This window comes from Bactrocera neohumeralis, chromosome 4, assembly GCF_024586455.1.
Source record: "Bactrocera neohumeralis isolate Rockhampton chromosome 4, APGP_CSIRO_Bneo_wtdbg2-racon-allhic-juicebox.fasta_v2, whole genome shotgun sequence".
Classification (NCBI taxonomy): domain Eukaryota; kingdom Metazoa; phylum Arthropoda; class Insecta; order Diptera; family Tephritidae; genus Bactrocera; species Bactrocera neohumeralis.
Window position 1 is genome coordinate 22,493,247 of NC_065921.1, and position 13,793 is coordinate 22,507,039.

Below are 13,793 nucleotides of genomic sequence, written 5' to 3' on the forward strand. Positions count from 1 at the left end.
TATTTTATAAATATAAAGGAATTTTTATTTTCCTCTAATTCTGAGCCGAAATATACAACGAATACAAAAAATTTACAAAAATCTGACTCTTTTGACCAAATATACCAACGTTTTATCCTGTTATATTCCCTAATTCAAAGTATATCAAATGGTTGTATTTTCCTCCATACATTTCACAATATCTTTAAAATCTGATTTTTTTGTCATACTCCATTTTCTAAAATATTTATATTATATTATGTATATTTTTATATATATTAAAATTAGGATGAAATTAAATTTTTTAAATATATTCAAAATATTAATTTCAAAAAAATATACAAATGCAACTATGTACTACGAAAGAAAGAAACGAATCAAAAACGTCGCAGCGAACTGCTACGAATAAGAACACAAAGCGAGTTGCTGAACACTAGAAACTCGGCGCGATTCTCCATATCCGTTATCGCCCCTCGCCTATAAATAAATATAACAAAAGTTGTCGTGTGTGATAAGGCTCAACAAAAGGTTGTTTTAATGTTTGCTACTATTATATGGAATACAACATTAATTTACCGACCGAACGAGCGACTGATCATTTTTTCAAAAATCCAGAGAGTAATTCCCGTTTTTCGCACACATCGCTGAAAATGAAGTTCGTTAGAGCAGAGATACACAATGAATTTGTGTAAAACTCGGTAAATCTTCAACAGAGATATGATCGAGCAGGCTTACAGGGGTTGCTTTGGCAAGAATGTTGATAAAAAGGGCCGGTGAGAGTTCGCTGATGAAGACCGTGCTGGGAGACCTGCGACGTCGACAAACACCGACAATGTGACTCGTGTACGCAAAGTTTTGATGTTAAATTTATCAAAATCTGTAGTTCATGACATTTTGACGGAACACTCAAACATGCGCAAGATGTTGATACCAAAATTACTCACTGACGACCAGAAATTGCGGCGAGGGGAAGTGTGCCAAGAAAATTTGAACGTGTGTGAAAGTGACTCCCAATTATTGAATAATGAATCATGGATCTTTGAGTATGAAAGGCCGATGAAAGGCAAGCATTTTGAGGCGATCAACATGGCAAGCCTTCAATGCTTGGAATTGAAGCAGCGCTGCATCGGCGCAGAAGGAGCGTATTTTGAAAGTTTTCTAAAAATTGTAACAAATATATTTATATAATTTTTATTGAAAACTCTATTATTTCCGGAAAAAGTTCTGTAAGATTTTTTATAATGTGACACAGCTTGATATCCTTCATAATAGGCTTTGTGTGGAAATCAAAAGTCGATTTTGGGAAGTCTCAGTGGAAGAAGGCTGGCATGATTATGATATCGAATGGTTAATCTTTTGAGTGACAAATTAATGAAATCGAATGAATAAATATTAAAAAAAAACATAAAATTCCGTTTAACACACGTTATATTGAAGTTGTTGAATGATTATATATTGGGTCCCACACTTGTGGCAAAAATGTGTAAAATTAGGTAAACTTTCCCGTAGCCTTCATATATCTAACATAAATATTTTCAAACTTCCGTGACTTTGCAGAGAGGTCTATCGAATAAGGAGGAAACAAAGGTAAAATATAATTTTTTTTTTTTTAAACAAACGAAATTTAACAAAACTAGCTTTTAATATAAGAACTGATTATCAGAATATGTCAGCAGTAAGCGCTATCTCATTTTTGAAAAACATATATGTATATCATTTTTTGACGATATTTATTTATCATAAAGCAAACAGCATCCAAGCCACAGTGACATATACATATGTACAGACCAGAGCACTCACCACATCCCTGAAAGCATGCCAGTTATAATTTAGGCAACAGAATATTTCTCGCTGCAGCATCGGCGTCAACAATGCTGCAACACAACTCCAACCCTGCCACATGCCACAGAAAGCGGCTGCTGCGTCCTTTGGTTAACTCTGCAGTCCTGGGCTGGAACCTTAGTCGATCCACGCAATGCTGCGCCGCAAAATGAGGGTGACATCGATGACGCACTGTCGCTTTACTATGAAGTCTTACACAGACATACGAACATATATATATGTTTATTATATAATAACCATATATAAATTTATATGTGTAAAAACTAGTTGAGGAGTTGTGGCGGTCTGCTGGGCGTCTGCTTTTCCATGCAATTTGAAAATGCAGCACTGGATTAGTAGCTGTCATCTGCGCTTAAACAAGTATTTACCACATCACTTCGGGATTTTTTCCCCACTTCTCTGCTTAATGCAGCTCTTTTATCCATATAAGTATGCATGTATGTGTGTAGGAACAGTTGTATATAATATTTTTTGTTTGCTTGCTCGCCCCTCTTTTTTTCTGCGAAATCATTTTGTTGCTTAATGTAGCATAAATGCCAGCAACAGAAAAATGGGCGTAATAATTTCTAATTTGCAGTTATTTCAAAAAGATGAAAATTTATATGATGAAGTCATTGCGTTCCTCTGAATGATGCAGTATTTATTTGATTGTGAGTTTGTATTTTGCTACCCTTTAGGAAAATCGAAATAGTCTGATATATTTCTGGTTCAGGACTAAACAGCTTTAGTTTTGCTAGAGTTTTTCCAAACTCATTTGAAGCAAAATGTTCATAATAGTTTAAAATTATATTTTAATATCGCTTATCCGTCAGTTAGCTTCCTTAAGATATTTTACTATATTTAAAATTGCAAGCTTTGATATAAGTCAATTTAGGTATTCAGTGCTTGAAGGCGTCTTGAAGTTAGGAATTGGATTTTCATAATAAACTAAAACATATAGGGTAAAAATTAAACTGGCAGTATGGAAATCCCCAAAATCGATATACATGAATTTTTAATCTATTTTCACACTATAGACATAATTGCTTCAGCTTATGGTCATATGTAATATAAAACTCCTCAAAATACCAAGGAGACACGTATGCTCTTCGAGATATTTATATATCTATTCGAGTTATCGCTGATACCGATGGACGAATGGACGGGTCAATGAAATGACAGGCAAATGAAAATATTGTTAAAAGTCGTATTCTCCAACTCACCTGATCATTGTGCTTGACGCCCCGAAGTACAGAGCTTCCAGTCCGTAAGAATTTCTGGCTGTAATATTTATTTCAAAGTGTCATCGTTAAGGTGGACTCTACTTGCATGTCCATTTTTGGGCGCATATTTCAAAAATGGCGTTGAAAAATTGTCTTGATTTTGGGCCCTATATTCTTAAAAACTGAGAGATAAATTACCACGATTTTAAAATCTATTTAACGATAAGGGGAAGAACCAAGAGTGGCAAGTCTATTTATAAGCCTTAAAAAAATACCAAAATCAGTTAAAAAAAGTCTAGATGGCTCATAGTCAAATCGAATGGCAGTCCCAAAATGGCTTGTAAAACCAAAGTTTAGATAAAAGCTTCCAAAACACCTACAACTTGGAAGGTAGTACTAGACTGGCTTACCTTACTATAGGTGCCGTATAAAACACTTATCGGGAAAACTATAAACCTTTTTCTAACCAATACCTGCCTACCGAATTACGCGTCTTCTGGAACATAAGTGAGTTCCTAACGTGGATGAAAAATAAAATTGTATCAATCACAGCTAGTCCACTAAATAAAATATATTATTCACAACAAATTTTAATAGTCGGTTCGAAAAAACTATAATTGTGCAGAAACTGCAGAATTCGGAATCGGAAAACCCAAAGATATGAGTACCAACGTCACCTATAACCAGCACTAGAAATTCCAAGTCGATAGTGAAATTCATTTGTTACATGTTGAGCAATATTATATAGTATTTGCAAGCGGACTATCAAAGGAAGACATATCATCTATATGGCTGTGAAACAAGCTTTCATTGCAGCCTTTGTCATCCAAGTTTTCACAAACCGATGCTTAGCAATATTTGCCTACATATTGCCATAATTACCTTATTGTCTCACACAAATATAAAAAAATGCGGCTGAGGACAGCATGTTCTGAGACGAAATCCGGCACAATTACTTTGTATGGTATCGCAATACGCGGTTATAGCCGAGTTTACAACAGCGCGCCAGTCATTCTTCCTTTTTGCTGTTGACGCCAATTGGAGATTCGAAGAGTAGTCAGTAGTAGCCTTCTCCACCTAGAGGTCTTCCTTTTCTCTGCTTCTCCCGACGGGTACTGCGTCGAATACTCACAGAGCTCGAGCATTTTTATCCATTCGGACGACATGACCAAGTAGCCGCTTACTCTTAACTCGCTGAACTACATCAATATTGTCGTATATCTCGTACCAAATCATCATTCCATCGGATGCGATATTCGCCGTGGCCATTGCGCAAAGGACCATAAATCTTCCGCAAAAACTTTCTGTCGAGAACTCGTAACGTCGACTCATCATTTGTTGTCATCGTCCATGCCTCTGCACCATATAGCAGAACGGGGATGATGAGTGACTTATAGAGTTTGGTCTTGATTCGTCGAGAGAGGACTTTACTTCTCAATTGCTTACTCAGTCCGAAGCAGCACCCGTTGGCAAGAGTTATTCTGCGTTGGATTTTGATGCTGACGTTGTTGTTAATATTAATATTGGTTCCGAGATAGACGAAGTTATCTACGACTTCGAAGTTATGAATGTCAACAGTGACGTGGAAGTCAAGTCGCGAGTGCGACGACTGTTTGTTTGATGACAGGAAATATTTTGTAGACAAATATGTTTTAAATACAACTGGGTCTCCATGGAATCAATTCCTAACTTGCCCAATAAGCCGAAAAACAAAACCCCAGAGTACATCTCATTTATTTTATAGCTCATGCATTGCTATAACTATAAAACTACAGCACTTTCTTCTACCAAATTCTATTGCTACAGTAGAAAGCTTAGCCTGCTTTACCTACTGCATTTTTATTGCATTATAAACAAAAAGAAATCTAACAAAATAGATATCGTAAATTCAATATGTTTTGGGCAGAAGGCTTTTAAATGCGTTTATAAGGAAAACAAACCCCGAGCCTGTTGCTTTGCTAAACGAGAGTCTGCCATTAAAGACACAAATCACAACTGATATATCAATAATGCACAGAACTATTAGGCTTAGCATAACTGTCACATTGAAGCAAACAACAACTGAACTCGCCTAAAAAATTGGGGTCAACTTTGCCCTCGAAAGCCAGGGGTACATGTGTAGCTGCACCCACCCTCCACGCAAATAACTTTTGATCTCGGTGTAATAGCAAAAATAGACGACAACAAAAAAAACTACAATAACAAGCACGACTACAATAGCAACAACGACTACTACGATTATAACAACAACAACTACCGCACTTCTAACTACAATGACAAACGAATTAGGAATTATTCGTACTACCGAGTGCTAAGTGCGGTCATAGATTTCCGGTCACCCCAAGGGAGAAGCGGAAAATGGAAAAAACCGCCAGCTAAAGCGGGCGCACAATCGCGCAGCAGCTGTCCATCACTTCACAAACCAACACACACGCACATACATACATGTGAGCAAGCAGTGCACTTCTCATGCCTGCCGGTTGAGCCGCGCGGCTCGAGTGGCTTTACCAGCAAGCACAGCGTTGCGGGAGCGGAAGCTGCGCTATAACGCTGGGTTAGGCCGTAAATACCGCGCTGGGTGGGTGTGTGTATGTATGTGGGCGGAGTGCAAGCGGTCATGTCAAAGCTGCTCAGGATGTGCGCAAAGCACTACGGGATTTTGGGCTTATTGAATGGCTAAAGCAAATCAATTTGGCGCTTTTATGATGGCGGCAGCGTGGCGGAGCGGTTGGGCCGGCACTGCAGCAGCTGTTTGCGCCAGTAAGTGGCGTTGTTGTGTAAGAAATATGCACTTTGGATGTAGAAAAGAGAAAGAGCGTAGAAAAGAAGTACCTAAAAAATAAATATTATGAGAAAATGAAAAATTGTTTTCAACCAAAATGAAATTTTATAAGAAAACTTAAAATGAACTCAAGGTGAATTACAAATTTAGAATTTTAATCTCTTCTGAGCTAGCAAGTGCGTTGGACACACTTTAATATACGTGAGTCTCTGGAAAAAAGAAAGTGCAGTGATTTTTCAATGATTTGCTTGTCACACCCTTGCAACATTTGCTAATGCCATTTTGCGGAAAACCATTAATCACAAAACACTCTCTGAACGAGCACGGCCCGAGCAGCGTTCAATCTCGTGGGGTTTGCTATGACATTGACATTTTGTGATTTACTTCTTCTTACTTCATTTTTTCAATATTAGTCGCTACGATCTGTTGCTGTCTTTTGGTCTTGCCACTCATTCTTTGCACTGATTTTAGTAGTATTTGGTGTTATTGCTTCTCAGGAGGTTTAGTTGAACAAATTTTTTGCTAGAGTACATGTTGCCTTTGCTGACAGTGTTCTAAATTGTTTTTTATGCAGAACTGTTGTACAATATGATACCAGCAAAACATGCGGATGGTTAAATTTAAATTTGTTTGTTTAAGTTTCTAGTACTGAATTAAAGTCAGTTATATTTTTGATTAAAACTTTTTTCTGTGTAGTAATTTTTAATGATATATCTTATAATACCCTTTAAACAATTTAATTCTCCTTTTAAAGTAAAAGTGGTCCTTCTCCGCTTTGAATGCCCAGATATTTCTAAAATGTGGTTTTCATTTACAAACTTGACTCTGACGCGGAAGAAATTTACGTTTTGACAGATCTATTCAATCGACTTATCGACAAATCTTGCGTCTGCAATTGGAATCACATACTAGAACACCTTTAATTTTTTTAATATTTTAGACCTAATTTTCCATCCTTTTTAGATGCGCGGGGAACAAATAGAGCTTTTATTGTAAGTGTTTTTTATTACAAATAAATTCCTCTCGGTCTCTTATTGCCTACAGAAGTTCAATAAAAAAATTAATGCAAGTCAGGAGCTGGAGACATTAGAACTAGTATTGACTCGATTTTACTATATCTCTTCTTGCCAATACGAAAGAAACGAAAAAACCTCCCATCCGAGCTCCCATAGCTTCTGACGAGTCATCAACGAAGTATGTGGTCTGGCGTTGTCCTGGTGGAACACTACACCCTTCCTGTTGGCCAATTCTGAACGCTTCTGTTCCATCGCCCGCTTCAAGCAGTCCAGTTGTTCGCAGTAGATGGTAGAATTAAGCGTCTGTCCATATGGGACCAGCTCATAGTGGATAATTCCCTTCCACTCCCACCAAACTCACAGCAAAACGTTCCTGGTCGTCAATCCCGGCTTGGCCACTGTTTGGGACAATTCACCGGCCTTCGACCACGACCGTTTTCGCTTGATATTATCGTATGTGATCCATTTTTCGTCGCCAGTCACCATCCGCTTCAAAAATGGGTCGAGTTCGTTCCGTTTCAGCAGCATATCGCAGGCGTTGATTCGGTCCAGAAGGTTTTTTTGCGTCAAATCATGCGGCACCCAAACATCAAGCTGTTTTGTGTATCCAGCCTTCTGCAGATGGTTTAAAAGGTTTGGTGACTAACTCCCATCTTCTGGGCAATGTCACGAGATGCCACATGCCGGTCTAACTCGATGTTTTCCATGATTTGATCGGTATTCGTCGTCACAGGTCTTCCGCCGGCTAGCTTATCCATGGTGTCATTTTCACCCGTTCTGAATCATCGAAACCATTCCTCTGCAATTCGAAGTGATAGAGTACCATACCCCAAAACACCATTAATCACACGGAACATTTCTCTAACGGATTTGCCTTTAACGACGGAAAACTTTAAGATAGCGTGAATTTCGGTATTAGTGAACTCCATGTTTACACGTCTATAATTGTTGAACCCAATATCCACACTAATCATGCATAGCTTCGTTTTGTGGGTTATGTCAAGACCTTTAAAAGATGTATAGTATTGGCAGATACGTGCTCTGTAGCGCTTTATACTTGTACATAGCCGCGAAATTCAAAAGAAAAAAAGGCGGAAGGGAGATATTTGACAACCTAATATATAATGTAAGAAGTGTACAAAATTAGCTTGAGTTTTTAAATATTGTTGATTTATTTTAATATATTACTAAGAATATTCGGTGCACAAAAACAGAAATATATACATATAAGGGACAATTAACAAATTTCTCCATTCGCCTCGTTCTGTTACTCACGCACATTTGAAAGTATAACCCGCACCCAACTCCCCTACTCTGGTGTAAAAATGCGCCTGCAGAAGTCCAGCAATAAATGTGCCTTCTTGCTCAGCACCTGTTTCCAGTATTGCCCACTGCCACTATTGGCCACACCAATCGACGCCAACAGCAACATATAACACGCCAGCGAAAGTGAGTACTTATTGCGGCCCAACCAGCTAGATGGACGTTTCTCTTCGGTCTCGTCTTCATCGGGAAAGCGGCTGCCATAGAAAAGCAAATAGCGTATGCGCACCAAATCCGGTTTGCGCACTTCGATTATGGAACTGGCGGTATCGCCGAACACATATTCGGGATGATTTTCAAATTCACAAATCGAAACACACGAGATCATTGAACCGCAGCCGGAAGCACCCCAACCGGCGCCATTTGGACTATGCTGCAAAGCCACTTGCAAGTCCGTGGTCAATTTGAGCGGCGCATCCATCTCGTCGCCAGCATTTTCTGTGTTCGGCGGTTGCTGTTTGCACGCGCCCACCTGCGTCAACATAGCGAAGAAGCAGTCAAGACGATTGCCATGAAACGCTAATTTCGGCGGATGTTCGCCTTCGTTGTATGTTGGCTCCTCTTGTATGGCTTCGTGTATGACCGATACATTGCAAACCCGAAAGACATGTGTCGGCCGCGGTATTTGTTCACTTTGTTCCATATTACTCAAAATCACATCGAAATCATTATCTTCGACCAGATGCAACATCGGTTCGCGTTGCACGACCAGCACATGATGCAGCAGATCCAAAACGTCCGCATCAATTTCATCGTAATTCTCCTCAACGATATTCTGCAACACTACGCGCAGTTTCGGTGTATCATTGATGACCGAGATGAGCGCATCAATATCAAGTCCCGCATCGGTGGAGACAAAACGTGGTGGAAAGGGCTTCAACTGCGTGTCGTAGCGATAGCTCAGTGCCGCTGCCACGAACAGCGTCCATTTGGCGTCGCACGCAATGAGATCGGTTTCGAGTAGGAAGCGTAAAGCATTTATCTTGTCCTGAATATCGGCCGGAATCTGATAGTCGCCATTGCGTGGTATGTACCCGTCGTAAGGTCCGGACGATGTGCCATCGCATTCTGAAGATGCCTGCGAGGTCATTGCCGCTGTTTTGGTTTGCCTGATTGAGCGTCTGTTGGTTGAAAAACTTCGTTGTTTGGTTATTGGTGTTTTTCTTAAATCTTTCAATAGTTTAAAAAATAAATCAATTTCAATTTGTCTGCTATATTCAAAGTGTACTTGAAATTTTATTTACTATGAAGTTCAATGGCAATGTGACAGGTTTGTGGTGACAAACGAGGAGGAGTTTATTGGTTTGAATTTGAAATTTTTTCGAATAAAATTGGAGTTTTTTTAGAACTATGACATGCTACAAATTAGAGCATACATTTTTCACCTCTAGTATCGAGAGTAGCGATAACTAAACAAGCCTGAATATCGATTATCGAATATAAGCCGCCAATACGCGTTCCTAATGTAACTGCTTAAATCAAAGCTACTCAATAGACAATACAAGCTGGCCATTTATAAAACCATCATTCGACCAGTTTTGTGCTACGGAGCAGAAACATGGACGCTACTTGGAAAGGACTGTGAGTCTTCGAAAGAAAGGTCCTAAGAAAAATCTTTGAAACAATAAAAGGGGGAACGATGATAAAAGATCAGCTTATACAAGACGAAAATTGCATACGCTTTCTCAAAGAACAGCGACTAAGACAGCTTGGCCATGTAACGGGAGTGAGATACACGAGAGCGCAGAAGAAATTTGTAGAGGCCTCTGCATCCAACACTAACGCAAGGGGAACACCGCGTTCAAGATGGATTAACGAACTTAAAGAAGTCATGAAGAGACTTGGTTAGGAACGGAAAATGGCCGAGAGGTTAGGAAGGCACATGTTCAACAAGCCATAGCTCACAAAGAGCTGTAGTGCCAAAAGATGATGATGATGTGTGTCGAAATCTGGATGAAAGAGCATCCGACTAAACTAACTTTTTTCTCTACCTTTCTTGAAACGGCTTAAAGATTACTACACCCAAGTAAACATCAAAAATGTTTACCAATCTTACTTCATTCTTCAATACCAATCTCATCACTCCCTTTGCCTTACAACCGCAATCGCCATTTGCAAAGCGACTCTGCAGCGCGTTTAAACACTTAAATGGATTTAATTTCCGCGTTATTCTTCACCTCATCCGTCAGTGGGTTTTACAGATATTTGTATTGTAAATAATGTATTTTTTTGCGTTGTTATTTGGTAACAGTTGTCAACATTTACGTCTCACTCTACTCCTTCCGCTTCGAGGGAAAAAGCGCGCAGTTTGTCGCACATTTTGCACTAATCTGGCACAGCAGCATTTGATAAACACAACATTAAGCTCGGCGGACGAGGTGGGCGTTGTGGTGGCTCTGTGCTTTCGTGTGTTCGCACTACATTCAAACACTATCTAAGTACTTGGGTGGTATGTCTTTATTTTTTGATGTACCCAGCGGGAAAATTAAGGATTACTGGAGAAAAAACTTGTATTAAGAATAATTAGTTCAATTGGGACAAGGAGAACAGTAATTTAAAGAGGTCTTCAATAATATAAATAAATTTCAGTGAATTTGTCAAATCAAAGGATTGAAGATTTATTTTAAGATATCCATAGAAAATAGACAAAGAATGCTGAAATCGAAGTGTTTTATGTTAAAATATAGCTTTTCCGTTTCTTTAGCCTTGTTTATTTCTATATTTAATACGTCTTCTTAAGAAGTCGTTCTATTAGCATATTGAAAAAGTAGAGCTTACGAATAAAACTAAAGGAAAATCTTATAGGATTGTGATCTAAAGCAACAAAAAGTTGTAGTTCTACACCGTCTCTCTCTTAATACATTTCCCCGATACGCTAAGAGCCCTACTGGCATGATAGCTCGATTTTAGCTAAGGGATAGCAATAAATAACACAACAGTCTAAGAAAAAGTCTAGAACAAGGTATCAGCGAAACAATGGAGCATCTCTTGTGCACTCGTCCCGCATTGGCAAGATTACGCTGTAAGCATCTGGGGTCCCCACGGTTTGATACACTGAAGGAAGTATCGATAGTGAGGCCGCAGAATTTGTCAAGCTCGCGTGCGGCCCAGGTATCGTAAAAATGACTACTCCTTATGAATCTGGCAACTGAACTCCATCTGGTATCGCAAAAGACCAAAACTGGTCTAAATCAGCCTAATCTGGAAAAATTTAAAGAATTATGCAAAAGCCTCACTTTGAGTTTCCTTAATATAATGATTTACTTCAAAATGATCTTTGTTAAAAATATAAAATATTTCGTTACATTCCTTTCAAACTATTTTTGTTAGTTTTGATACTTTTTAAATTACATGAGTGATCTTGGATTTGCTTCTCTTTGTATTCATCTACATAATATTCCTTATCCCCATATATTTTTGGAGTCACACTTAAACTATTCTAAAGGCCATGCTCAACTTTGCACTTACTTTAAAGGAAGTTTAGCGATTGCATTCCAACCGATTATGGCTTGTTTCGGGGGTGTTTGAAAACAAAGGTTTTACTAATTAAGTAGGAAACGTGCGAGCAGTTTACTGCCTTTCCGTATGAGAAAGAATCATCTTGAGTTTTCTTTACATAGTCTTCCGAAATTCGTACTACTGTCATTAATGAAAAGTTTCCCGTTTTGTTACTCTTCTTCTCATGTTGAGCAGAAATTTGCGCTCTTCATTAGCAATACATTTTTTTCCACCAAACAGAGTGCTATCCCGCGCGACACTTAAACCAGGGGCGGATCCAAAGTATCCAGAGTGGAAACTATATTTGCAACTCGAAGACTTTTTCTTCGCGGAGTGTCACTTATGATGGAAATAATGTATAACTTTTAACTACGGAGAGTTCCCCCCCTTGGATCCGCGCCTGCTTAAACAAATCCAATTAACTTCGTTAAGAACAAACGGGTGATTTATTATACGTGTGGTTTTCAATGAGACAATAACTTTTTCGGAGTCTCTTTTTTTGATAGCTGATAATTGATTTATACTTAGTTTTGTTTGTCATTTCATAATGATATAATTTCATAAACATATAGTGAAGACTTACTCCGGCACAACGTTTGCAGTGTACCTCAGAAGACCGGAATGAGTACACCCGCCACCGCGCGCAAAAGTTTGGAGCTCTAGCCATACACTCTATGAAAGATCTTGCTAAAGGATCTTAGTTTGGGGGTTATAAAATTCAATTGTTCATAAACCAAATTTTCACATTTGAAGTGATGATAATCCGATTTGACGACTCGTTCGAGCATTTCGACTGGAAACTAGCGAATGACACGCGTGATCGAAGCGGGATTGTCCGCATATCCTTTTGACTTTACATATCCTCACAGGAAACACACACGATCTTGTTGGCCAATCGACCTGCTCAAAACGTAAAGTTATCTGCTTACTGCTTATAAAATGGAAATGTGTGAAATGACGCCGATATCACGAGTTTCAATTCCAGGCATCAAGTAGTCAGTTATAATAGCGCAATAACGGTGACGGTTACGTTCTCACCGGCATCATTTTTTAAGAAATATGGATGAATAATTCCGTCGGCCCACCAACCACACCAAACCGTTGTTTTTTCTGTTAGTCTTTGAAATATTGCCCATTGAGCCAGAAATGTGTTTCAACGCTGACCAAAATTTATTTCGAAAAATTTTTTGGAGTAAAACAAAATTTCGATCAAAATCGTCGGACCTTCTTGTAACTTTTTTGCTTGATAAGGTCGAGTGGTTCAGTTCATATCCTTTCATTTTAAGATCTCGACGTAAAATGCGCCAGGTTGTTCCATACGTCAGTGCGAGCTGCTGCGTATGGCGCCGAATCGACTCTCGACGGTCCTCGTGTACACTCTCAGCTATGGCTGCTATATTTTCTTAACTGCATGCTGAACGTGGTCTATTCGGTGGAATATTATCCAATAATGAATGCTGTGTCTCAAGATGGGTGATGGTGTTGCGAATAGAATGCTCAATAGGCCGATTATGTTGACCATAAGTTGAGCGAAGCCGGCGAAACACATTCTCTAAAGAACGTGAATTTTTGTAATAAAGTTGAACGATTTGTGAAGTTGAACAGGCGTAAGTGTTTCCATAATGAGATGCCAAATAATGCTGAACAAAAGTAACATGACAGCTGGACACGTACCACGAGTAATCTGTAAAAAAAATACTATTAAAGAAAGTAGCTCTACTTGGATCACCCATTAAATTCTAATACTTTAACTTAAAAATCTCATTAATTAGCGTTTGTTAAACAAAATCTGTGCTAAATCAGGTATATCTTCAATAATATGCCTTATAATTTATATATGTAAATTTACCTGAAACAAATTTTTTTGTGATTTTTTTTTTTTGGTTTTCTGAAAAATTATGGTACTAATTCTACTTTTAGTTACAATTATTGACCTATAATTAACGAGGTAAAATAATTTTTTAATACAAGAGTGTAAAACAAGTTATCTATTTTGAGCATTTTCCGCGCCCCTCTTATTCAGAACCAATTTTTCCTACAGGGTATGCCCTAATGCGCACAGTTTGCCGCAAATTTATACACTACCAACTCAATCTTCCGCAACACAACTTTTTTCTCGTCCAAATGTAATTTTTGTGACATTTTTTCGTC

The 13,793-nt window shown here is 38.5% G+C and overlaps 1 protein-coding gene across 1 annotated transcript; it reads right to left on the bottom strand.

Moving 5' to 3' along the window:
* Window positions 1-8,025: 8,025 nt before the first annotated feature.
* Window positions 8,026-9,404, bottom strand: LOC126756466 (protein mono-ADP-ribosyltransferase Parp16). Its single transcript, XM_050469535.1, has one exon. The coding sequence runs from the start codon at window positions 9,232-9,234 to the stop codon at window positions 8,131-8,133; it is 1,104 nt and encodes a 367-aa protein (XP_050325492.1). The 5' UTR covers window positions 9,235-9,404; the 3' UTR covers window positions 8,026-8,130.
* Window positions 9,405-13,793: the final 4,389 nt, after the last annotated feature.

Excerpts from the sequence above, each read along its gene's own strand:
- LOC126756466 (XM_050469535.1), bottom strand. The coding sequence starts at position 9,234 with ATGACCTCGCAGGCATCTTCAGAATGCGATGGCACATCGTCCGGACCT.